The sequence below is a fragment of the Astatotilapia calliptera genome, chromosome 2 (genome assembly GCF_900246225.1).
Source record: "Astatotilapia calliptera chromosome 2, fAstCal1.2, whole genome shotgun sequence".
NCBI classification, from domain to species: domain Eukaryota; kingdom Metazoa; phylum Chordata; class Actinopteri; order Cichliformes; family Cichlidae; genus Astatotilapia; species Astatotilapia calliptera.
In genome coordinates, this window is record NC_039303.1 from 27730400 (window position 1) to 27755284 (window position 24885).

The 24885-nt window shown below is 41.2% G+C and overlaps 4 protein-coding genes across 10 annotated transcripts in view; 1 reads left to right on the forward strand and 3 right to left on the reverse strand.

Moving 5' to 3' along the window:
• The window catches only part of LOC113036009 (leukocyte elastase inhibitor-like), a 51193-nt gene extending 29085 nt beyond the window's left edge, over positions 1–22108 (forward strand). For 3 of the 6 annotated variants that reach the window (XM_026191997.1, XM_026192007.1, XM_026191988.1), the window contains exons 4-15: positions 14017–14074; positions 15116–15297; positions 15390–15461; positions 15562–15683; positions 15777–15930; positions 16016–16101; positions 18551–18668; positions 20561–20703; positions 21084–21161; positions 21307–21396; positions 21468–21642; positions 21770–22108. In XM_026191997.1, the coding sequence (XP_026047782.1) occupies positions 16060–16101; positions 18551–18668; positions 20561–20703; positions 21084–21161; positions 21307–21396; positions 21468–21642; positions 21770–21996 (873 nt within the window). In that variant the 5' untranslated portion in view covers positions 14017–14074; positions 15116–15297; positions 15390–15461; ... (1 more) ...; positions 15777–15930; positions 16016–16059 and the 3' untranslated portion in view covers positions 21997–22108. Of the gene's footprint in view, positions 1–13709; positions 13855–13961; positions 14075–15097; positions 15298–15389; positions 15462–15561; positions 15684–15776; positions 15931–16015; positions 16102–18550; positions 18669–20560; positions 20704–21083; positions 21162–21306; positions 21397–21467; positions 21643–21769 lie in introns of those variants that run through there. The other 3 variants (XM_026192036.1, XM_026192026.1, XM_026192016.1) reach the window with 3 other exon arrangements.
• On the reverse strand, positions 1926–4601 carry LOC113036030 (nucleoside diphosphate kinase homolog 5-like). 2 transcript variants are annotated; one of them, XM_026192057.1, is made up of 6 exons: positions 4552–4593; positions 4248–4386; positions 2968–3173; positions 2438–2538; positions 2212–2330; positions 1926–2124 (listed from the first exon to the last, which is right to left on the reverse strand). In XM_026192057.1, the coding sequence occupies exons 2-6, from the start codon at positions 4371–4373 to the stop codon at positions 2041–2043; spliced, it is 636 nt and encodes a 211-aa protein (XP_026047842.1). In that variant the 5' UTR covers positions 4374–4386; positions 4552–4593; the 3' UTR covers positions 1926–2040. The 2 variants fall into 2 exon arrangements, with proteins under 2 accessions (XP_026047842.1, XP_026047834.1); XM_026192049.1 differs by having other exon boundaries at positions 4248–4601.
• LOC113036062 (guanine nucleotide-binding protein subunit beta-2-like 1) lies at positions 5907–9813 on the reverse strand. The gene is made up of 8 exons (XM_026192104.1): positions 9601–9813; positions 8962–9133; positions 7724–7871; positions 7258–7353; positions 6970–7080; positions 6562–6702; positions 6232–6342; positions 5907–6019 (listed from the first exon to the last, which is right to left on the reverse strand). Exons 1-8 carry the CDS (start codon positions 9707–9709, stop codon positions 5954–5956), a joined length of 954 nt encoding a protein of 317 aa, XP_026047889.1. The 5' UTR covers positions 9710–9813; the 3' UTR covers positions 5907–5953.
• Positions 22109–23115: 1007 nt separating the features above from the next.
• On the reverse strand, positions 23116–24843 carry LOC113028316 (transcription factor 7-like 1-C). Its single transcript, XM_026178492.1, has 5 exons — positions 24822–24843; positions 24342–24438; positions 24016–24172; positions 23773–23880; positions 23116–23250 (listed from the first exon to the last, which is right to left on the reverse strand). Exons 1-5 carry the CDS (start codon positions 24841–24843, stop codon positions 23116–23118), a joined length of 519 nt encoding a protein of 172 aa, XP_026034277.1.
• Between the last annotated feature and the right edge of the window lie 42 nt (positions 24844–24885).

Sequence of the window (24885 nt, forward strand, 5' to 3'; positions counted from 1 at the left end):
AAGTGTGTTGACAGAACTCATAATTTTCTGTCATTCTTTTTCTAAATCCTTTTACCAGAAATATGTGTGTGATAAAAGGATATACACTTGGGTTATAATGCTTCAGTCCATTTATTTAAGAAAAAAATATATCCTGAGCTAGTCATAAGCACTTGTGTTTACAGTATAAGCAGCTTTCTGTATACCTGGTGAGTTAGGAACAAACAGAGTCACACACTGCAGAACAAAATGTTCACAGCTGGGTAACTGCAATCATCCGTTTCCAACAATCTTAGCATATAAATGTAGGAAATGGTATTGGAAGTACCCTCTTACTGAATAAGCAGACCCAAATGCACAAATAAGTTATTATTTTCACTAATAGTGAATCAATCTGAGTGGAGCAACAGCAACAGAACTGACTCAAAATCAAATATTGCTTGACTGTGTTTATTGTGTTATGGTGTGTTGATACCTGTGCATTCCTGTATTATCCTTTTGTGTTGCACATTTCGATGTTTTTTTCTTCGCTACCTAGCCTGACCTGTCTCCCCAATGTGATGTTTGTATTGTATGTACGGTCGGCAAGGTCTGTCATCTCGGTTGTGAGCAAAAGACCTGCAACTGACAAATAAAGGTTATCTCATCTCATCATCATCAAAATCAAATAAAGTTATTGAGTGTTTTGTCAACAAGTAACATTCTGATCTCAGCTGGGTTCATACAGTCGACCCAGGTTATCGGATGGATTCAGTGCAACCATGTTCACTACTTCAAAATGCACTCTTTTTAAACAGCGTCATTTGCAGACCCTATAAAATTGTTTGTCCTGTTATTTGGTGCTGCCAAATATTTACTCTGCTGTCTACTGCCTTGTCGACCAGCAGTGTTACCTGCTGGGTTGGAGATGGAGTGGCTCTTCGACATTAAACAGTCACCAATAGTATTATTGCCAATAATACTGAATACTTTCTTTCCCCCTTCCAAGTCAGATGGTGCACTGTTTTGTACGGAGGATAAAAGAAATATTTAACATGGCCACTTTTACCTAAAAGTAACTTTCATATCCTTCCAACAAAGTCAAGTTCACTCACAATGAGACTTCTTTAAATATCTCAAGGTAAAAAATGACATAAGATCACACACGAGTGACTTTGAAAGTGCAGCACCAGACACACGTATTTTCCCAGCTAGGGCTAAAACCACTGCAACTCAATGGGAAGTAGACCTAGGTTAACAATTATCAGAGGATATATGGGACATAAGTTTGAAAAATATACTTTGTCACAACACTGTATGTTCAATTAGTGCCAAACCTGCTGTAAAATAGTTTAAGGAGCTGCCCAAATCAAATTATTCAAAGATTAAATTACAGAGAATATTTCCAGACCTTTCATCCCAGCGTGATAAAGTTAGGTTCATAAGTAATCGCCACCATAGATTTAAAAACACAGACACACAAGATTCAAATTACAGTCCAACTTTATTTCAGGGAGTTAGGCAAAAGTGTTGCATGACCCTTCAGGAATGACAGCCAATTGTACACGCAGTCCCCCATTTTCAGAGGCTCAAAGGTAAATGGACAAACTAACACAACTTTACATTGAATTGTTCTTAATGCTTAGAAAGTGCTTTGAGAGTTCAAACCTTACTACAAGCAGTAAGAAAGTGCTTTCTTTCTTTTATGAAAGCTTAATTCAACCAAACACTTTTGTTTGCCTTTAATGAGAAAATAACCTACTCTACCTCCTGAGCCACAGCCATTTTTGATGCATTTAGTTAAAGGTTAAGAAGTTGTGTCTATATTTAAGTGATAAGAAGACTTTTAACTTTCATCCATCCATCCATTTTTCTAACCCAAATTCTGGGGCTTAGGTAAGAGGTGAAGTACAACCTAGTCAGATCACCAGTCTATTGCTGATTTATGCCAGAAAGCAAACAGATGCTTACGACTGAAAATATGATTTATTTCATTATAGCGTTGAACAGATTCATTTCTCAGTCAAAAAGAAAGACATTAAACTCTGTGCTCGTTGCTCCTTTTTCCCCACTGTTTGCCTCTCATTGCTCCTCTTCCACAACGACTGCTTCACATATTTGAGGTTGGTCTGGGTTGTTTTGGATGAGCCAGTCTGCAAGCCAAATCTATCAGGAGCAAACATACAATCCCCATGTTCACAAAGCTCTAAACAGCTGGCTAATGACTGAACACGTATAGCTTCTAATACTTACAATGGGGTTGAGTGGCTTGTTCATGCAGAGCTCAGTGAGCCCGCGTAGCAGAACTGGGTTTATATACCTGCTCAGGTATTCTTCATTTTCTTCTCTTGAGGGTAAGGGTTCAATTATAGCTGCATAAAAAACACACAGGTCAAAGAATGAAAAGCATTCAAAACACTTGCATATGCACAAGATCTCTATGTATAGAAGATTATGTGTGGGTGTGCAAATTACTTACAGTTTGGGAACATGAATTTGATCTCCCTTACAGCTGCTTGAAATGAATCGCTTCCATGAAGGGCATTTTGTAGCTCAGAAGTGCCATATTTTGCTCTAAGGCTGAAGAAAAGTACAGCATTCTTTATTTGTACATCTGCGTATGAGTTTTAACAGAGCTGACCTTTAACCCATACCTTTGATAAAAGTAATATACCAAGCCTTGATGATGGGTCAGTCAAAGGACACGGTGAACTAAAATTCTGAGGCTGAGATCCAGAATTACAATCAAACACTGTAAGTTATATACAAGTCAAATTTATATTAAAAAAATGCCATGTAAATAATACACATTATTACTGTTATTCATTTGTCTGAGTCCAAGGATGGGGCAGGTTTGCAGAGAAATATTCAAGTGCTTTTACACCAAAGTGTGAGCATGCTGCACAGTATACTGTATATTGTGTAATAATGTCAGTCTTTGATTTTCTTCTATTCTATTCAAAATCTAATTACACCCCACTTTTCATTATCCCAAGCAATGACACTGACCACTCTGGATGGGTTTCTCTGGCCTTGGCACTGTTGACAGGTCCTATGATGGACTTCCAGTGGGCGATAGCATTGTCGCATGCTAGCATCAAGGCAACGATGGGGCCAGAGCTCATGAAGGCCGTCAAGCTGGGGAAGAAATGCTTTCCATACTCCTCTGCGTAGAAATCACTGCATTGCTCTGGACTTAGCAGCAGCTTCCGCTTCTAATGCAGGGATTAAATATTGGATATGACAGAGAAAGCACATATGGTGGTGAACACAGTCATGATTTATCTCTAACCACATCAGATACAGTAGATCAGTTTAATTTCAGTAGGCTGGTATTCTGAGGCTATTTGCTATTTGCATATGCATACTTCAATTGCTTTTACCATGTGCAAAAATAGTTTGTCCTGTCATATTTAATCAGCCAATCACGTCACAGCAGCTCAATGCATTTAGGCATGTATGCATAGTCATAGATCTTCTGAAGTATAAACTGAGCATCATAATTTGGCATAAACAACACGAAAGCATGGATCCATCCTGCTTTGTATCTATGGTTCAGGATGGTGGTGGTGGTGTAATAGTGTGGGGTACATTTTCATGGCACACTTCAGGTACCAGATGTACGATCGATTTATGACACAGTATACCCATCTTCTGATGGCTGCTTCCAGCAAGACAACGCGCCATGTCACAAAGCTAAAATCATCTCAAACTGGAATGTTTCCGACAACCATGCTATGAAACATTCAGGTGGTTCTGAGGGAAAAGGGGATCCAGGTTTACTAGAAATAAAGTGCCCAGTGATTGTATTATCAACTATTGTTTGTTATTATTGTTGTTAAGTTATTGTCTTCGTCCCATCACCCCCAGCCAGTTGCATCAGATGTCTACCCCTACCTGAGTCTGATTCTGCTACAGGCTTCTTCCTGTTAAAAGGTAGTTTTCCCTCCCACTGTTGCCAAATGCTTGCTCAAAGAAGGACGTTTGATTGTAGGGTCTTTACCATAGAGAATAAAACACCTTGAGGTTACTGCTGTTGAGATTTGACGCTGTATAAAATAGAATTGCATTGGATATTAATGCCCTTTATTGGAAAACCTTTGCGCTACTGATATCTGCAAAGGAAGAAAATCTATTTATATGAACGAAGATATCACACTTCTTATAATAGAAAATAGATAAATTATTTCCTCAAAAATCCTCAGCTGGATAGCCTCGTCCCTGACACAACAAAGTGCACCCCACAGTTCTCATCTTGTAATTTACCAACGTAAGAAACTTTAACATACCTGCAGGATGGTGAAGCCCGACTTGAGGATAATATTCTCTATCTCCGCAGCTTTGTCGATGGCATCTGGTTTAATAATGGCCAGTGTTCTTTCCACATAAATACGAAGAGGTGAACTTTCATCCATCTCCTCTCGCTCGCTAACATCAAATCAAACAGACGCTTGTAACGTTTATCTTTATGATATTAATTTACTTAATATTAATAACAGCTGGCAATGAAGAGTTTGAGTAGCCTCATTATAAAAATGTTTTTTTTTTTAAAGCGAAACTGCGATTACTCGTTCAATTAAACCACTGACCCACCTTCTGGATGTGTATGTCTGTTGCTAGGATGCACGTGTACGGCACCGCATGCAGGACAATTCTTACGATGTAAAAACTCGCGAATTCAAAGGTTCAATAAATATTTGTCCCCCTTCGTCAAAAAAGTATCAGCTTCTCTTAAATCTGTTTAGTTACATAAAATCTTGCCAAATATCTCAGGGTATAGTAAGAATCACAATAAACATGATGTGGGAGATTATGTTATAGCTCAGTGAAGAAACCTTTTCGTGGATAGCTGTACTTGTATGCCCCCTTTTTGCGTGGCAATAACTATTAACAGTGTTATTCCAGCAGCAGATCTGATAATCAGACTTTTTTCGTGACTCGAAGATTTTGCAAACCAAAGTAATTTAAATATGGAGGACTGTCACATTGGGGTACACAGTATAAGGGGGCACCTTACCACCCTGGTTTAACTACCAGGATGACAGTGAAAATACTTTAAAGCAACACTTAAATATTACTAAAGTAGACATTAATGCTTTTCAAAGGGCATTTAATTGACTATTTGAGGACTTTTACTGCACATATTTAAAGTTGAGCCTCTTTGTATACAGATCACATCAAACCTTCATACTCTGTAGCATTGCTGCTCTGTGACCTGCTTCTCTCTCTTGACTCAGGGAGTAGGAACAGTAGACCTGACCCTTCATATATTTGAAATCTTATTCGTAAAACAGATACAGAGATAAGAGGCTTTTATCATTCAGGGAGCATCTGTAACATGATCTGAAAAGTAACCATTAACTAAAGATATCAATTGAGTAAAAGGTACAAGATCTGAGATCCACAAACTTGCACTTAAATATTATACTAGATCTAATTTTTCCTTCTTAAATCAGACTTAATACTATTAACTTTTCAAGGGATTGCACAGGTCAGCACCCTTGTACCTTTTTGATCTTTTCAACTGGTAAATTCCTTCAAGATCATTGAGGTCTGGGGACCAAATGCTCCTAGCTGTCCATATGTCCAGATTAAAGCACAGAGGAGATTGGCCTTTGCTGTGATTGCTCCTGAAATGTGCAACAAACTGCCTCTTCACATCAGGACCTCCCCAACATTAGACACTTTCATAACCAGTTTAAAAACCCACTTTTATTCGTTGGCTTTTAAACCAGAATGAATTCCATTTTGTTTTATTTCTTACTCAAATTTTCTCATTTTATGCTTCTTTTCTTAAATTTTGTCAATTTCATCTCCTTTGATCATCTTAAATGTACAGCCCTTTGATCAACAGTTGTTTTAAATGTGCTATATGAATAAATTTTACATTAACCAACTTATATGAGAACCACCAATATTATACAATGTTCAGAGCAAGACGGGACACATTCTTTCCAAACAGTCTTTTATTTAAAGTTGCTTCAACGAGGATTTCTTATCGAGTTCCAATGGTGACCTGCCACACTCTGATCAGGTTGTCAGTGTAGCCAGCAAACAGGGTCTGTAAAGAAACCGAGAACATAAAGTCAACGCTCATCAATTTCTGCCGTTTTATAGTCCGATCATATTCAGATAACTGTTTTTAGTGCCCCTCATATTTGCAGGACTGTCACCAGTGGACATCAGAGGTAAAAGTGAATGGGAATAATCACTGGGGGTAAAACACTAAAAGCACCTCTTCTGACAGACATGCTTAATATATGTTTTTCTTACCTGTCCATCAGCAGACCATGCCAGGGAAGTACACTGTGGGGGTTCGGCCTTGCTGTTTGTGCTGATCACTTCCTGTCTCAGCTCGTCCACAATGATCTTGCCCTCCAGATCCTACAAGAAAAGAAGAACCAAGAGGTGGTGTGATCACTAACAGGTATAAAACAGTGACTGAAGTTGAGCACCAAAATTTATTATTAAACTAACAAACGAGGTTAGAGCTCAGAAACAGCCTCTGGTTTTCATCATAGAATACAGCTGGCATGTTAGGTTACATCACTGCCCTTTACAACTTTAATTTTTAAACACACAGACCAGAGTGTGAAGCCTTACCCAGATCTTAATGCTGGGTCCAGTGGCAGCACAGAGCCAGTAACGGTTGGGGCTGAAGCAAAGGGCGTTGATCACATCACCGCTGTCCAGGGTGTAGAGGTGCTTGCCTTCATTCAGGTCCCACAGCATGGCCTGGCCATCCTAATGTGGAAGACAGAAGACATCCTTCAGTTCAAACATCTTTGTGTAACATTTAAAGCAAACAGTCACTTTTAAAAATCTTCAGCACTAATGATGATCTCTTTAAGGTGCAGGAATCACTCAGTAACAGCCTCTGGTGTCATCAATATTAAAACAGATGCATGTAAAGAATACATCATAGTTGAAACCTGCAGGCTTTAATTTACTCCTATTAAGTGGAGTAAAAATGATTTAAAAAAAAAGACATTCAGTTAAACTCTGCCTTACCTTTCCACCAGATGCACACAGGGAGCCATCAGGAGACACGGTCACTGTGTTCAGGTAGCCAGTGTGACCAATGTGGTTGGTCTTCAGCTTGCAGTTGGCCAGGTTCCACACCTATGAGCAAGGGGCACACTATGTTAGGCCTCCACTGTTATAAGCGCCATCGTGTCAGCCTATCTGAGCTTTGCTCTCATAAATAATTCTCATCACTGAGTTCAGTTAAGCCATGCGAAAAGTTTTTAAATCACTGAGCAAACCACACAACACAAAGTTTCCACAAAGGTAACATACCTTAACCATCTTGTCCCAGCCACAGGAGACGATGATGGGGTTGCTGCTGTTGGGGGAGAAGCGAACACAAGACACCCACTCAGTGTGGCCCTCATCCTGCAAAATAAAGAGCTTTGTGAATTCTCAAAGCCAGATTATGAGTTATGCTGGTATTAAAAACGTCACGTGATGCTATTTGGTTTGTGCCCTCATCAATAGTACTCATCAACGAGATCAGGTAATACATGCAAAATTTGTAATAATCATCGAGCAGACAAACCATATAACAAAGTTTTATTATCTGCCAGATCATTTTATCACAATCAGGCAAACAATGTGGGGAAAATGTAGATGTCAACAATAAAGTGCCATCTAGTTGCTTTACATTAAAGCTAGCATCTTTAACTGTTAAGTGTCTCGTTCAAAATAATATTAAGGCATTAAGAAGTGGCTGATAGCTGCAGGAGAGCATTAGATGGAAGTTCACCTGGATGGTGTACTTGCAGACTCCAAGAGTGTTCCACAGCTTGATGGTCTTGTCCCGGGAGCCAGACACGATCTGGCGGTTATCAGCAGAGAAAGCCACGCTCAAAACATCCTTTGTGTGTCCAACGAATCGGCGGGTGGTGAGACCACTAGGAAGAAAAATATGCAGGCATTTCAGATCAACTAAATTACTGCACACCTTAGCATAACCAATCAATGCATGCCTGCTGCCACTGCATCCAAATACTACTGACGAGTCCAAGGCCTAGACATTAATTTAAGAGCCAGAAAAAAAAATTACTACACCAGTTTTTCTTGTGTCTTTGTTTTACAATGCGAACACTGACACTGAAAAATAAAAAATACAACTCAAGATTTTAAAGCTGTGGATGCACAATCCAGCAAAACTGGACCATCTGCACATTTATTACCATCACTGTTTTCAGCATAGATCTTAGGCAGTGAAATGGTGCACACACCCAAAAGCCAGCTATTTGAGGCCATTCAAGAAACACCAATGTTGCTGCTCAACTGAGTTTTCAGTGATAAAAGAAATGAAAAAAATCAAGGAAAACACAACGGCCAGAGGTGAAGAAAAGGACAAACTATGTGGTTTGGGTTCACAAGTAGTCTGTGAAATCACCAAAGAATGCAGCTACACTTACAGTTTCTTCCATACTACTTGCCCTTAATCAGTTAAGCAAAAAAACCCTCTCGTTTTCTGACTTTGCTCCCACACAGTAACAAAAATCAGCTAAATTATGTTCAAACTTCCATTTCCCCTTGATTTTGTGAGTCCAGTGTGCAAATACAGTAACAGCAGCTGATGGATGTGTGATTTTCTGAGCTCATACTAAGGGTAGAGGGTAGGTGATGGGTTTGACAGAACCTGTGCCTGTCTGAGTACAGACCTTCACCCCATTACCTTTGTGGTGGTTCTGTCTGTGTGAGGTCGATCAGACTGCTGAAAAGTCAGTGTGACCTGATCTAGACAACTTAGGCTTTGTTGGTATCAGATCTCATGTACTGATGGCATAGAGAACAATTTGATATTCTGAAACTAACTAAGAAAACACTTCATTTGTAAGACTATTTTTGGCATATAACAGATCTGAGAAACTAGCACTAGGCCTCTTCAAACTCAAGTGATTCATAAAAAATCAAATGTCATTTAGAAGACTTGGCTTTTCACCTGTACTTCTAAACATCTGCCCAGGGGTAAAGACTCCCTGCACTTACGTGGTGAGATCCCACAGGCGGAGGGTCCCGTCCCAGGCTCCGGACAGGGCAAACTGTCCATCAGAGGAGATCACAACATCACTCACAAAGTGAGAGTGACCCTTCAGGGAACGCTGGGGGATACCGTAGTTGGTTTCATCACGGGTCAGTTTCCACATGATGATGGACTTGTCTGAAAAAAAGCAACACGTTTTCATGTCTCAACGTCCAATATTCATTCAGGAAACGAATAATTTAAGCATCAGCATGCATCGATTGCTAGCACTACATGCACACCTGTTAAACTTCGGATCCACGGGCTCAGTCTACGAAGGTTAGGAGGGTTTTGTTGCTAAATAATTACATTTATTCAGGTAACTAAACGTGCTATAACCCTCCTAACAAGTATGGACATCAACGGGTCTGTTACAGATGACGACAGATAGCGCTAGCGAGCTTAGCTAACCTGCTTCTTTCCAGCTAGTTAGGACCTTTTTTATGTAAAAGTTTGAGCCCTCTTTATCTAATATTACGTGGTTACTCATGTTTTATCTGCTCCTTACACACCAGTTTAAGTATCTGCCTCACATTACAGCGGCAGCAGCTAGCTTAATAATGCTATCTGAGCCATGTTGGCGCAACCGGCGGGGGAAGCCTCACCTCGGGACGCCGACAGGATCATATCGGGGTACTGGGGCGTAGTGGCGATCTGGGTGACCCATCCACTGTGCCCCTTCAGGGTCCCCCTCACTGTCATCTGCTCGGTCATTTTGGCGAGGTTCGGTGGTGCCTTTTGCAAGGATGGATTCGGATTTTTCAGAGGTCCGGGAAAACCTAGGTCCTCATCGCATCTAGGCACAGAGGAAAAGGAAGTTCAGACCCGGATGCAAAAACTAAGAGGGGATGAGAGGCCCGCGGAGGATTCTGGGATATGTGAACTTCAGCCCATTACACAGCGACGTGTGTAAAAAGAAACGAAAACAAAACCTCTATTACTACCTCTAGTATGTGCTACAGATTATGTTAAATTCATGCTCTCTATGTGCGTCATATTTAGTAAAAGTTTTGATAAAAATGGTCCTCAAAAAGCCCCGAAAACAAACAAACAAACATGTAAAACAACAATCATAAAAATGTATCAAGGTACATTTTTCATAATAATAATAATAATAATAATAATAATAATAATAATAATAATAAATAAAACACAAAACGCAGTTATAGTCATTTTTGTTAATGCTCTCTACCCAAATAGAAATTGAGCTTAATTCATGTAACGTCTAATACTTGTATTTACGTACAACCTATTTTATTGCTCATCAAAGAAGAAGAAGAAGAAAAGGAATTGTTGCCTGGCTCTAAATGCTTTCAATACTTAATATAGTTATGTATTTCCTAATTAGTTTTCATTTTTATTTCATATTGACGTATTGTTTTTAATTCAGTTTAGTTTCAGGTTTTGTTTATTGCTTCCAAATGTTTAGTTTAGTTTTTAATAGATTTAGTTTTAGTCTCTTGTTGTATGGAGGACATATGCCAGATGCAAGGTTTAGGCAATTCACTACAGGTATTCAAATAAAAACAAACCTTTTTTTTTTTTTAAACAATTAACTCTTTTTAGTTTAGTTTTTGTATTAGCCAGGTCTGTGTTGTATATTTTTCATGGTATGAAACTATGAGCAGCAGAATTCATTCTTTTTGCATACAGTGTGTGAATTCTTCCACTTCAGTGATTGAATTATGGATTATTTCATTTTGATCTGGATTCTAATCTGTATTTTTCTTCTTCACTTCTTCACTTTATATTGTCATTCAGAATTTTTTTTTTACACCCGTTGAGGGTTTTTTTTATAATTGTTCAGACGTGTGCGAAGCTTTGCTTTTAATTATAGCACCCTCTAGGGGCGAAATGCTTTGTCACAGGCGCGGGTATTTAATCCCGAGTGATTGTGTATATGTCAGATGCTCATGACAGACCTAATCAAAGACGTTTTTTTAAACTGTTTATTTTACCAAAAGACAGAGCTCCTCAGAAACACTTCTTTGATACTCAAATTTCATATCAAAGTGCCTGCTGTCAAAGAGTGTAGACAGCAAGAGCTCAGTAATCAGTGAAGTGTACCATATGTAAACATTGGTGTAATCACAACGAATGATCTAATGGTTCTGCTCCATTACAGCATCTCAGAAAATATTTAAAAATGAAATAATTGTAGTCTTAGATGATTTGACATAGAAATAACAATATCACATCTTTCCATGCTTAAAGTTTTGGTCGGTTTTGTTTAGGTGACAGTGTTTCTGTTGTGGTTAATGCCAACTTCTTTATGTATAAATATAGGCAGCACGGTGGCACGGTGGTTAGCACTGTTGCCTCACAGCAAGAAGGTCCTGAGTTCAATTCTACCATCAGGCCGGGGTCTTTCTGTGTGGAGTTTGCATGTTCTCCCTGTGTTTGTGTGGGTTCTCCCTGGGTACTCCGGCTTCCTTCCAAAGACATGCACTTTGTGGGGATAGGTTAATTGAACAATCTAAATTGCCCATAGGTGTGAATGTGACTGGTTGTCTGTCTCTGTGTGTTAGTCCTGCGACCTGTCCAGGGTCGCCTCTTGCCCTATGACAGCTGGGATAGGATCCAGCGCCCCCTGCGACCCTGAAAAGGATAAGTGGAAGCAAATGGACAGTGATGGCCTTCTGTCTTGCGTACACCTAACATTCGATCACTCATATAACTGCTGAAACACAAACAAAAACTATCCCACCTCATAAAGTTAATTACTGTTTAAGGTTCATTTGGTTAACAAACTGAAAATCTTTGGTTGTGTCTCTCTCATTTTTTGTCTTGGCTCTTTAGCCAATGAATTGCAATATCTGTTGACTATGACTTTTGTAATGCCTCAAAAGTAAATCCACAGGTCTTAGTCTTTAAACAAGACTAAGACCTGTGACAACGTAAAAAATGTTTGCACAGATCTTAGACTCCCTTTTAGTATTTCTATTCTGTCCCATTTATTTTTTAGACTTTCTAGCTTTTGGCTTTTGGTAAAATCTAATGCAAATATCAATGGGTCCAAAACAATGAATCCTACTGATTTTCACATCCTCAAAGTCCTTCTGCATAGGCACGTGACCAAATACATGAAAAACAAAGTTGTGTTTTGTGTGTACTAATAAACATGAGCCATTTTGAAATGATATATATATATATATATATATATATATATATATATATATATATATATATATATATATATATATATATATATATATATATATATATATATATATATACACATATATACACATATATACATATATACACATATATACACATATATACACATATACATACACACACACACACACACACACACACCATAGGTCCCTCATCCTATTCATGTAGCCCCCCCCCCAGACATAGAGGACAGTTACAAGTACTTGAGGATCCCACAGGCGAATGGGAACCATGAAGAGGCCGCTAGAAAAGCTGCAACCACCAAGTACCTGCAGAGGGTCAGGCAAGTCCTGAGGAGTCAGCTGAATGGTAAGAACAAGATCCGGGCCATCAACACGTACGCCCTGCCCGTGATCAGGTACCCTGCTGGGGTAATAGGCTGGCCAAAGGAGGAGATAGAAGCCACTGACATAAAGACAAGAAAGCTCCTTACCATGCATGGAGGGTTTCACCCCAAATCCAGCACCCTGAGGCTGTACGCTAAGCGGAAGGAAGGGGGCCGGGGACTGGTGAGTGTCAGCACCACAGTCCAGGATGAGACAACGAACATCCAAGAATACATTAGGAAGATGGCCCCAACTGACCGAGTGCTCAGTGAATACCTCAGGCAGCAGAAACCCAAGAAAGAGGAGGGAGACGAGGAACCATCATGGAAGGACAGGCCCCTGCACGGTATGTACCACCGGCAGATAGAGGAGGTGGCTGATATCCAGAAATCCTACCAGTGGCTGGACAAAGCTGGACTGAAAGACAGCACAGAGGCACTAATCATGGCAGCACAAGAACAAGCTCTGAGCACAAGATCCATAGAGGCTGGGGTCTATCACACCAGGCAAGACCCCAGGTGCAGGCTGTGTAAAGATGCCCCAGAGACAATCCAGCACATAACAGCAGGGTGCAAGATGCTAGCAGGCAAGGCATACATGGAACGCCATAACCAAGTGGCCGGCATAGTGTACAGGAACATCTGTGCCGAGTATAACCTGGAAGTCCCGAGGTCAAAATGGGAGATGCCCCCAAGGGTGGTGGAGAATGACCGAGCTAAGATCCTGTGGGACTTCCAGATACAGACGGACAAAATGGTGGTGGCTAACCAACCGGACATAGTGGTGGTAGACAAACAGAAGAAGACGGCCGTAGTTATCGATGTAGCGGTTCCGAATGACAGCAATATCAGGAAGAAGGAAGACGAGAAGCTGGAGAAATACCAAGGGCTCAGAGAAGAGCTCGAGAGGATGTGGAGGGTGAAGGTAACGGTGGTCCCCGTGGTAATCGGAGCACTAGGTGCGGTGACTCCCAAGCTAGGCGAGTGGCTCCAGCAGATCCCGGGAATATGGAAGAAATATAGTATCATCAGAATTCAAGTATTTTTAGACATTGAATTTATGACACTGAATTTTTATCCTCCAAATTTCCCTGCAAAAATATTCACCTGCAAAAATTCACCTGCAAAAAATTCACCTGCAAAAATTCACCTGAAAAAAATTCACCTGCAAAAATTCACCTGAAGAAAATTCACCTGCAAAAATTCACCTGCAAAAGTGATGAACTTTAATGACCCAAGCCAGAGCAATCAGCACCAGATCGAGTCGAGTGGCTCTCAGCCAATTAAATTACGCTGTTTGATCACATGACACCGTTAGCCAGCAGTGTGTCTCCTAAAAGAGAGCTGTTTAAAGGTGAGTGATTAAGTTTTTCTCCTAAATAGAGATCATTACAGAACGCCTAGTCCTACTTAAAATCCCATTTATTATTATTTTTTTTTTTATCATCTACTCGAACTAAGGAAAACGTTTGACTAACTCAAAGACAATTTCCACGCCTCCCCTGCCTGACTGCAGAGGCAGTTTTGAATTTAGGAGCGCCAAGATGGCAGCGGCAAACCCTGGCGGCTCTCCGGTGAGTGTGTGTGTATATATATATATATATATATATATATATATATATATATATATATATATATATATATATATATATATATATATATATATATATATATATATATATATATATATATATATATATATCTTCAAGTTTGTCTTTTGAAACCTTAATTTTATTTAAATCCGTTGCTCACGTATAAAGTACACAGACGGGGTCTTTGCTCAACTCGTCTGAGGCGTGTCTCACTAAGCGCTACATGCTAGCATCCTGCTAACCGAGCTACCCTTTACATGCTGTGCTTTAGAAAATAGGATACTCGTTAAAAAAAAATACTCCGCAGATATTGATTGATAGACGAACACTGCAAATATAATGTTGGAAACGAGAACGGCCTTTGGTGAAGGGGTAAAATACACCATGAATAGAGCCATAGAGTGAATGGCTGCCATGGTTGCAGAACAGCCTGATTTAATGACAAGAATGGGGAAGAGTGAGGTGAAGTGAACCACAGCCACAAAACACGGTCAGACAAGGCGGCAAAAGGGCAGTGATCTGTCCGTCAGTATGAAGTTGGTGTGTGCTTTGGTGAACAAAAACTCCAGACTGGTAGCAGGAAGATGGGAGACTCGTGTTTCACTGGAATAGTGGTGAATTAAAACATCCTTTGTTGGGGACATTTCGGTGTAAATGCATCCATACAGGCAAGACAGAGGCAGACTAGACAGTGAAGAAAACAAGGCAAACATTAGAAATATAAAAACGGAAATATAGGATGAGTCGGGGATGAGTTCCTGCCCCAAGTGGAGGAGTTCAAGTATCTCGGGGTCTTGTTCGCGAGTGATGGGAGAAGGGAGCTGGAGATCGACAGACGGATTGGGGCTGCAGCTGCAGTAATGCGGACGCTGCACCGGTCCGTCGTGGTGGAGAGGGAGCTGAGTGTAAAAGCGAAGCTCTCAATTTACCGGTCGATCTACGTCCCTACCCTCACCTATGGCCTTTACATGACTAACGTCCCCTCTTCTCCCTACCTCACATTAGCCCCCATCTTTCTTCCAGGTGGAAAAGACCCGTCACCTTCTGGGAGAGGCGGCTCCCGTGGGAACAGCTCCCACCACCAAGTCCCTGAGTGAGTCTCTGTCCCCCAGCGTGAGCTCCAGCACTCTGTCCACGTCCACCTCCGCCTCCTCGCAGATCTCCAGCACCACCTTTGAAAGCGTGAGAAGGAGCTGGCCACCAAGGTGAGAAAAACGTGGGCTTAGTGGGCGTTCTTGTTGCTGCCTTCTTCCTTCTCTGCTCGGAGCTGATCGGTCTTGTTCCTGTTGTGTTGTAGTGCCTGCGCCTTCTGACACACACCTTCAATACTGAATACAACCAGCTGGTGAACAGCATCAGTGACTGCAAGGTGAGAAATAATACAAAGAAATAAAAAAATAGCCTTTCTGTGTCACATCAGGGAGTTCCTATATTGACGTCTACCTCATCCTGCTGTTGTTTCACTTCAGCTTTCTCTCATCTCACCGATCGGACGTGATCCATCCGTGACGAGCTTCAGCAGTGCCACCCTCACCCCTTCCTCTACCTGCCCCTCTCTCTCGGACTCGCGCTGTGGCTCCATGGGCCAGAAGTAAACATATTTTTAGGAACATTGACCTCGATCTGCAAACGGTTATTGACAGGTTATCCATTTGATTCTAACTTGGTGTGATTTGTGTTAAAGGACCCCTGAGAACAGCTCACGTGCCTCCAGTCCCTCCTGCTCAGACTGTGAAAACTTCCCGATGGTTCCCACTCTGGAGACCTCCTTCCTTGCGCGGGCTGCAAAAGAACGAGTTCCTGAACTTGGTGCCTGATATTGAAGAAATGCGACCAGGGTGAGTAATGCCATATTAACCCAAATACTGTCACTATGACATGTGTCTCACAGACCAAATGTAAGTCGACACTCATGTTCTCTAGTTCAAGCAGAAATGATGTGGATCGATTCAAATTCCTGAGCCTGGATGATTTCAGCTGGAAACAAACCAACTCTGCTTCTTCCTCAGATAATTCAATTCAATTTTATTTATATAGCGCCAAATCACAACAAAAGTCGCCTCAAGGCGCTTCATAGATAATAATAATGGATTGGATTTATATAGCGCTTTTCAAGGCACCCAAAGCACTTTACATTTACAAGCCATTATTCATTCACTCTCACATTCACACACACTGGTGGAGGCAAGCTACGGTTGTAGCCACAGCTGCCCTGGGGCAGACTGACAGAAGCGAGGCTGGCATATCGCGCCATCGGCCCCTCTGGCTAACACCAGTAGGCCGTAGGGTAAAGTGTCTTGCCCAAGGACACAACGACCAGGACAGAGAGCCCGGGGATCGAACCGGCGACCTTCCGGTTACAGATACAGAGAAAAACCCAACAATCATATGACCCCCTATGAGCAAGCACTTGGGCGACAGTGGGAAGTAAAAACTCCCCTTTAACAGGAAGAAACCTCCAGCAGAACCAGGCTCAGGGAGGGGCGGGACCATCTGCTGCGACCAGTTGGGGTGAGAGAAGGAAAACAGGATAAAGACATGCTGTGGAAGAGAGACAGAGGTTAATAACAGATATGATTCAATGCAGAGAGGTCTATTAATACATAGTGAGTGAGAAAGGTGACTGGAAAGGAAAAACTCAATGCATCATGGGAATCCCCGGCAACTATGCAAGTTGTAAACAGTTGTAGGATTAAAGATTATTGAATGTACAGAATGATTATTTACACAGAGCTATACAGTAGTTCAGTTAAGATAAGTGAGGGTGTAGATAGTTTCTACAGAGGCTATATAAAGTGCTAGTGGTTGTGAGTGGTGGTTCACTCCATGTTATTATTGTGTGTTTGAGGGTACAGTTGTCCATTGTGTGTGTGTGTATGTTCAGTCCATGAGTTTAACGTGGGTCAGATGTCAGGAGGCAGAGTTCAGGAGTCTGACAGCTGTGGGGAAGTAGCTGTTCCGGTACCTGGTGGTCTTAGTCCGGAGGCTCCTGTGGCGCCTCCCAGAGGGCAGGAGGGTGAAGAGTCCATGTGATGGGTGACTGGGGTCTTTGATGATTTTCCCAGCCCTTTTCAGACACCGCTTCCTGTAGATGTCCTTTATGGCAGGAAGTGGTGCTCCGGCGATGCGCTGGGCAGTTTTCACGACCCTCTGCAACGCCTTCCGGTCCGAGGCAGAGCAGTTCCCGTACCAGACTGTTATACAGTTGGTCAGGATGCTCTCAATGGTGCAGCGATAGAAGTTCACCAGGATGTCTGAGGACAGGTGGTTCTTCCTCAGAGTCCTCAAGAAGAAGAGGCGCTGGTGAGCCTTCTTGACCAGCTTGGAGCAGTTGGTCGTCCAGGTGAGATCCTCGGAGATGTGGACTCCCAGGAACTTGAAGCTGCTCACACGCTCCACAGCCGTCCCCTTAATGTGGATGGGTGGATGTGGGTCAGCATTCCTCCTGTAGTCCACGATGAGCTCCTTGGTCTTCTCGGTGTTAAGCAGCAGGTTGTTTGTGTCGCACCACTCAGCCAGACGATCCACCTCCTCCCTGTAGGCGGCCTCATCGTTGTCACTGATGAGGCCAATCACCGTGGTGTCATCTGCAAACTTAATGATGGTGTTGGAACCATCAGCAGGTCTGCAGTCGTGGGTGAAGAGGGAGTAGAGGAAAGGGCTCATCACACAGCCTTGTGGTACACCGGTGTTCATTGTGATGGTAGATGAGCAGTGGTTATCCAGCCGGACATGTTGGGGGCGGTTGGTCAGGAAGTCCAGTAACCATTTGCAGATGAGGGAACTGATGCCCAGGTCTGTCAGTTTCCTGATGAGTTGTGAGGGGTGGATTGTATTGAATGCTGAACTGAAGTCTATAAACAGCATTCTGGCGTAGGTGTTGTTGTTGTCCAGGTGTGAGAGGACAGAGTGCAGTGCGATGGAGACTGCATCCTCTGTGCTCCTCTTCTGGTGGTATGCAAATTGGTGGGGGTCCAGGGTGGGGGGGAGACAGGATTTGAAGTGTGCTAGGACCAGCTGCTCTAAGCACTTAGCTATTTACAGTTCATAACAAGAGACAAGGCACCATTTCTCTCCTTTGTGTTCCAGTCATCACAGCAGATTAAACTTTTAAAATATTTGCAAATAGTATAAAGAAATATATAAAGAAGTAAAACAGTAATTTATTAATACTTAGAAATACTAAAACTTACATTTGTCAGCAAAAACTGCTGCCATCTGAACCGAAACGTTACAAACCAGCTTACCCACAATCTGTGTATTTTTCTATGCTGGCTACTTAAATTGGCATCCAACAAGCTATTTGCTTTAATCTTTTATTAGACAAAGGCTGACTGGTTAGTTCAAGCTTCAACTGCATCCAAAGGACTGAAAATGTTTTAACACAGTGACTGAACTTGATTGAAGTCTCCGTAGTTTGTTGAATCTGTTTCGAGTGACTTATTTTCACAATTCCAGGAATTTTTAAAAGGCACCAAAAAGCATTACAACGCTGAGCTCGAGTCTGTGGACTTCAAAGGAAATGCAGAGGAGGCCAGGGTCCACATCAACAGCTGGGTGGAGAAGCAGACACAAGGTAAGCATAATGTAACTTTAAATGATCTCCACTGTAAATCCTTGGGGATCAGTTGTGTTGTGTTCAGTTGAGACATTATTACCGGATTGTCCACCGTCCACATTATTTTCTGTTTCCAGTTCTTCCAGTCTAATTTCTATTCAGTATTAAGCAGCACTATCTCTGGGTTTTACTGTTTGGTTTCATGCTATTAATAAAACCATCACAGCAGTATGTTGCTGTAAATAGCAGGCCAATTCTTCTATTCTTATTATATTATGTGATGGGTACTTCTACTTTGATCACTTGTGTCTTTAACATATTTTTATTTTTCAGGCCCATTTAGGATTGGCTGCTATTGATTCTATATCTTTATATTATCTTAAGTGCAGCAGGAAATTCATTCATTGTTTTTATAAAAGCGCGATACAAATACAGGCCATTTATAAATCTACCATCTATAACAATAGGATACAAGGACTTTCCATGAGGGTTATAGGACTGTGGTGCCACCTGCTGGAAATGAGACAATCTTAATCCCATTATTTTTGTAGGAGCCATTTTTGGGTTGATACCTCATGTTGCCGCTAGAGGTAACCTTTTTAAGTTTCTTTTTCTTTCTTTTTTTTTTTTTTTTTACTTTATTTAACAAACAATGAGTATACAACATACGAACAGATGAAGTATACAAAACAACAGAACATGAACACAAAAAGCCAAGAGTAAAAGAAAAGGGTAACAATTATAAGAATACACATACATGTATTGTTTTGAGAGCCTTTGTGTTGGTGGAGTCTGATATTGATTGTATGTACATTTCCACATCCTTAAAATAATGACAGAAATATGGTGTTTTGTTAGTAAACTTACATTTATGGATAAAAAATGTAGCTAAAAGTATGAACAAATTCATCATAAAAAACATTTCTCATACTTCTTGGGGAACTTAAACAAACAGAATAAAACATTTTCCCATCGTAAAGAAAACTCCCTTAAAATATGGACAATAACAAACCTGCTAAATTCCTTCCAGAATCTCTGTGTAAAAGAACAGTACCAAAAAAGATGCGTCACAGTTTCTGGATGATCCCCACAGAAAGTACAATTAGTATTTATGTCCCTTTTAAATTTTACCATGTAGTGACTGGCTGGATAACATTTATGTAGAATTTTAAATGAGACTTCTTTCACCTTATTTACAATCAAATATTTATGGGGGACCATCCAGACTGTCTTCCACTTGATATCTGGAACATATCGGTTCCAATAAGATGTTATATATGGGAGAGAGACGATATCTTCTTGGAATAAACTACGTATTCTCTTATTGCTGTTACCAAGTTCCTGTGAAAAGCAGATTTTTCCTATTGGTGACTCAGCTGGATCAGGGAGAGTGACTGAGGTAGATATTGAGCTGTCAGTGTTTTTATATAACATTAAAGTCCCTGAGGGTGTGGCACCAAGCACCACTGAGGATTCCACCTTTTTAAGTTTCTGTATGGTAGGTTTATGTAAGGTATTTAAGGTGGACGCACGTAATCAGCGTCAGGTGTGTTGTTAATCATAAGAAGGCAAAACGTTTGTGACCGCTGCGCTTTTATCTTAAAATGTTTGGAACAAAGACCAAAAAGGACAAGATAAGTACTGCTGGAGTTATTGGACTGTTTAATTAATTCATGCATACCAGAAGCATCGCGTCACCCCCGCTAACAACCACCTCAGTGGCTTCAAGCCTACGCTTGAATTTTTGTTTTGTTCCCTGTTATACTGATCATAAAGCTTTTTCCCCCTTTTTTTAAAATAAAAACCATCTTGCTGTTGCCCTGTTTTCTGATTTTATAGCTGAAGATGTTGTACAGTAACTAGTGCATCTTTGGTAATAGTTAATAGTTTTCATAAATTCTTTTTACCAGATAAAATCAAGGACTTGCTAAGCCAGGATGCAGTGGGTAGCCTGACGAAGCTGGTTCTCGTGAATGCCATTTACTTCAAGGGCAGCTGGAACACGCAGTTTAAGGAGGAGAAGACTGCTGATGTGCAGTTTCGACTGAACAAGGTAACAGTGCAGAAAGGCAGCATAGGATGGTGCAGTTATACTTTGATCTGTCATACTACAAACGAGCTGTGGATTTTGCTGAATGAGAACATAAAGCCTGGAGCTCTGAGGGGATAAAATCGTGCTTTTAGGACGATCACTTTCCAACTTTATGCAGTTATGCAATGCAGTTTATTATTCATGTAATATCCAATAAGTTCTCAAATAAATCTCAAACAACAGCACATCACAAACTTCGGCTAACAAGAACAAATTGTGTTGTGACGTGTGCTCTACATCCAAATCCACTCAATGGCTGGAATAAAACCATGACAGAACTTTTTGAGATCATTTTGAGACTAAACACAAAAAACATTTCTCTTGTCTCCCCTATTTTTCAGAACGACACTAAGCCGGTGAAGATGATGCAGCAGAAAAGTAAATTTCCTTTTGCGACCATTCCTGAGGCCAACTGCAAGGTAACATCCATCACTTTCAGCTTATTACAGGATTTCACCAGCATGATCTAAAACTTGTCTTTTACAAATATCAGCCTAAATTTCTAGATTAGGAAGTCAGATCATCTTTGATGGAGTAATAAATAAAAACAATGTTTCTGGACAGATTCTTGAGATGCCGTATAAAGGAAATGACCTCAGCATGCTCATATTCCTGCCTAATGACATAGACGATGATACCACAGGCTTGGAAAAGGTAAGATGCACTTACCAGTACTTTAATGTCCAGTTTCAATCAGACAAGCTAGTGACACTGTATCCACACAGCTGGAGAAGGAGCTGACCTATCAGAACTTTGTGGACTGGACTCGCCCAGACATGAGCCCCAACGAGGTTGATGTCAAGCTCCCTCGATTTAAGATGGAGAAGTATGACTTGGAGAAAATCCTGACCAACATGGGAATGGAGAACGCTTTTGACATCTACAAGAGAGACTTCTCTGGTGAGAAATATTGCACCAATGAGACACACTGAATCAATTATACAGTTATATTGAGAGCACAAAAACTGCAAAACATCATCTGTTAAAGAATAAAACACAACTGATTTCTGGGCTCTTCATCTACTAGGAATGTCTCCAGCAAATGACCTGATAGTGTCCAAAGTTGTCCACAAGGCTTTGGTGGATGTAAATGAAGAAGGAGCTGAGGCTGCTGCTGCCACTGGGGTTGACATGGAAATCCGCTCTATAATGATTCCCGCTGAGTTTGTTGCCGACCATCCCTTCATCTTCTTCATCCGACATAAACCCACCAAGAGCATTCTCTTTGTGGGCCGGTACTGCTCACCCGAGTAAACACGAGCTGACATTGACATGAATTAAACATAAAACATTATATACAGTATAAGATTTTGTAAGGTAAACCTAGTTCATACAAATGAAGTAAAGAAAAGTTATTAAAACAAAACGTGCCTTGCTGTTTATTCTTTCAGTGTCCCACAGTAGCACATTTCCTGCTAGGAAAATGTCAGAAGTCACATCATTTCTGTAAATTGGGAAGTAACTGTAATACATCAAGTCACCTCTGTCTCTTGTTACCAGGACTTTTTAAAATGAATGGTGCAACATGGAAAGAGGCCCTACACAAGAGTTTAGCTTTGAGCTCAATATGCGATGATCCTTTCAGCCATGACATCTCTGACATGGGAAACCAGGGAATTTGATTAGAAAATGGTGAAGGATTTTCTTTTCAGTTAGAAACTGGATTTGTGTAACATAGTGGTGAAAACCCCCCAAAGAAAGCAGCATATGATCAGTCGCTATATTGCATTTAATACAAATGTCCTTCGTGTATCCTTTGAATACAGAACAGATCATTTCTGATATCTATGAGTAAACCCAACCAGCACGTGTCCCAAAAGACCCCACAGTGTTTTTATCTGGCTTTTCCCTGACAGTTAGTGGACACTGACAGATGTGTGCTGAATATGAAAGGAAACAAAAGAACTAAAGAAGGTTTGCAGTGTTAAAAACAAGAACTACATGAAGGTTGTTTCATCCTGCTGTAACTTATGACAGAAGCATCTTTTGTTTATTTTTTTATTTATTTACACAAAGACAGATGTTGAAATAACAGGAGTAACAGTTTAATTCAATTGAAATCAGTCCAATCGTCTATAATGAAATTGTTTTTCATTAGTTGGCAAAAGATGGGGGTTGTTGACAGCAATTCAGTGAATGCAACAGGGGAGGACGCCAGTTTGGATGGAGGGGAATCAGCAGGACAGATGAGATTTTGTTTAGGAGTCGAGTAGTTGTGTGAATGAGGAGAGGAGAGCACATTAGACTGCTGAGAGACGGGGAGGTAGTCAAGCACTGACCACATGTCTTCTTGGATTTCAGCAAAACAGATGGGCTCATCTCGGTCTTGAAATAATTCAACTCGGGGTTGAACTGATGCAGTTTGAGAGGCATCTACAGGAGAGGCAGGGGTGGGTGAGGGCTGCTGAGACTGCGCAGTGATGGGGAGGGGGTCGAGCTCTTCCAGCACTGACAGCAGTTCTTCCTCACTGTCTGCGACAAAGGCTTCCTCTGTCTGGAACTGAAGGGCTGCAACAGGGGAGTCCAATGAGGTGTCCTCAGGGAAATTCATGTGAGAGGCAGGGGAGACCTGATTTTCTTGACAGAGAGGTGTGTAGGGTGATGCCTGTGTGTTTGGCAGTTGCAAACACACTGGCTGCTGGCGAGGCACGCTGCTGTCATCTGGCTTTGTCTGTGGCTGCTCATGTGGCTCTGTCAGAAATGAATGAGAAGAAGAAGATGGCTGTGACTCAGCTGGCCTCATACGCAAGTTGTTGGCTTGTTGAACAACTTCTTCATGTACAGATGCAGATTCTGCAACGCAAACAAAAATACATTAAGTCTTCTTTTTTTCAACACATTTTTGTTTCGTTTTCATCACATTTCTTATGTAAGATGCTGTGATACCAAGAAATCTTCTTTCACCTTTTCTAAGTCTGATTCTCTTCCTCTTCTTGCCCTGAAAACAAACACAGAGTTTTCATTAGCTGATACAAACTCTGTGCAGTGATGCACACATGTAGGAACTTCATGTTGGCACTTTGGACATACATAGTTTTCTTTGGTCGACCAGGCTGGATGCTCTTTGGCATGATTCTGTCTTTCTGTTTCAGCCTGCTTGAAATATCTGGCTTTCTGGTCGTTTGAAAGCGACTTCCACTGTGGACAGAAGATCATAAGAACACACTGTGAGCACTGCTACTACACATAACTACAGGACAGCTGGGACACATGCAAAAACATGAGCAGACAACATTAACAGATGCATAAATGTATGCAGAGTTACACACTTACTCTCTGTCCCACCACTGCATTTACGGCTGCACTTCCAGGGATGTTGAGTTCAGCAATGACCTTTGGCCTCTGCTCTTTGAGATAGAGCATGAAGGCATTTGGCGGCTTCTTGACGTATGGCCCATCTTCATCCTGCTGGGCTGGGCACTTTCTTTTTCTTCAGGAATAAAACACAGAGTAAGAGCACATGTTAGCACTGTGTACAACTGTGAGGGAAGCAGTTCAAAAACACGAGACAAGCTGTAAAACTGAATGAAATCAGGCACCATTAATGGATCATTACAATAATTCCTGCAGACATCTGCAAACAAATGACAGATACTTGCAGATCAGTGAACCAAAGCAGCAGAGCAAACTTAGTTTGGAGTGGAGGTGTTAGGTGGAGGAGCAGGAGTGACATAATCATACATCTGTACACCGTTCCTACACAGATGAAGGGAGACAGATATGAGATAACAGGAAGAAGTTATGAATATAGAGATGTTCAGCAGCTGTGTTCACTCCAGTGTTTGTGTGTTTTACGTACAGTACTCCAACAGGACGCAGGTTCTGGAGCACACAAAACACACAACAGGTGATGAGACAAGCTGCAATACTATCATCTATCCACTAGGTGGAAGAATTGATCAGTAGAAAGAGGAGATGTGCTCAAAACGACATTCATACATAGATTTATTCTTCTTAGTTAGTCTTAAGAATTAGGATTCACTGACAGTGAAGAAGTTTCAGACGTGCACTCGCGTTTCCCCTTTTGCCTTTTCCTGCTCCAGCCAAGTCCTCCGCCTGCTCTACATCTCTCCTATTACCTTTTATTACGCTTGCACTCATGCCTTTGCCTTTCACCACTTCAAAACTGCGCCTTCTTCAATA

Coding starts and splice junctions, on each gene's coding strand:
- LOC113036030 (XM_026192049.1), bottom strand. CDS start 4,373: ATGGATGAAAGTTCACCTCTTCGTATTTATGTGGAAAGAACACTGGCC. Junction 2,331..2,437: donor CAAATTCATGTTCCCAAACT/GTAAGTAATTTG, acceptor TTTTTTATGCAG/CTATAATTGAACCCTTACCC. Junction 2,125..2,211: donor ACAAGCCACTCAACCCCATT/GTAAGTATTAGA, acceptor TGCTCCTGATAG/ATTTGGCTTGCAGACTGGCT.
- LOC113036062 (XM_026192104.1), bottom strand. CDS start 9,709: ATGACCGAGCAGATGACAGTGAGGGGGACCCTGAAGGGGCACAGTGGA. Junction 7,354..7,723: donor TCTGCAAGTACACCATCCAG/GTGAACTTCCAT, acceptor TTTATTTTGCAG/GATGAGGGCCACACTGAGTG. Junction 7,081..7,257: donor GCTGGGACAAGATGGTTAAG/GTATGTTACCTT, acceptor CCTTGCTCATAG/GTGTGGAACCTGGCCAACTG.
- LOC113028316 (XM_026178492.1), bottom strand. CDS start 24,843: ATGAGTGCAAGCGTAATAAAAG. Junction 24,173..24,341: donor CTGCTTTGGTTCACTGATCT/GCAAGTATCTGT, acceptor TTATTCCTGAAG/AAAAAGAAAGTGCCCAGCCC. Junction 23,251..23,772: donor GGTCGACCAAAGAAAACTAT/GTATGTCCAAAG, acceptor CCCCTGTTGCAG/CCCTTCAGTTCCAGACAGAG.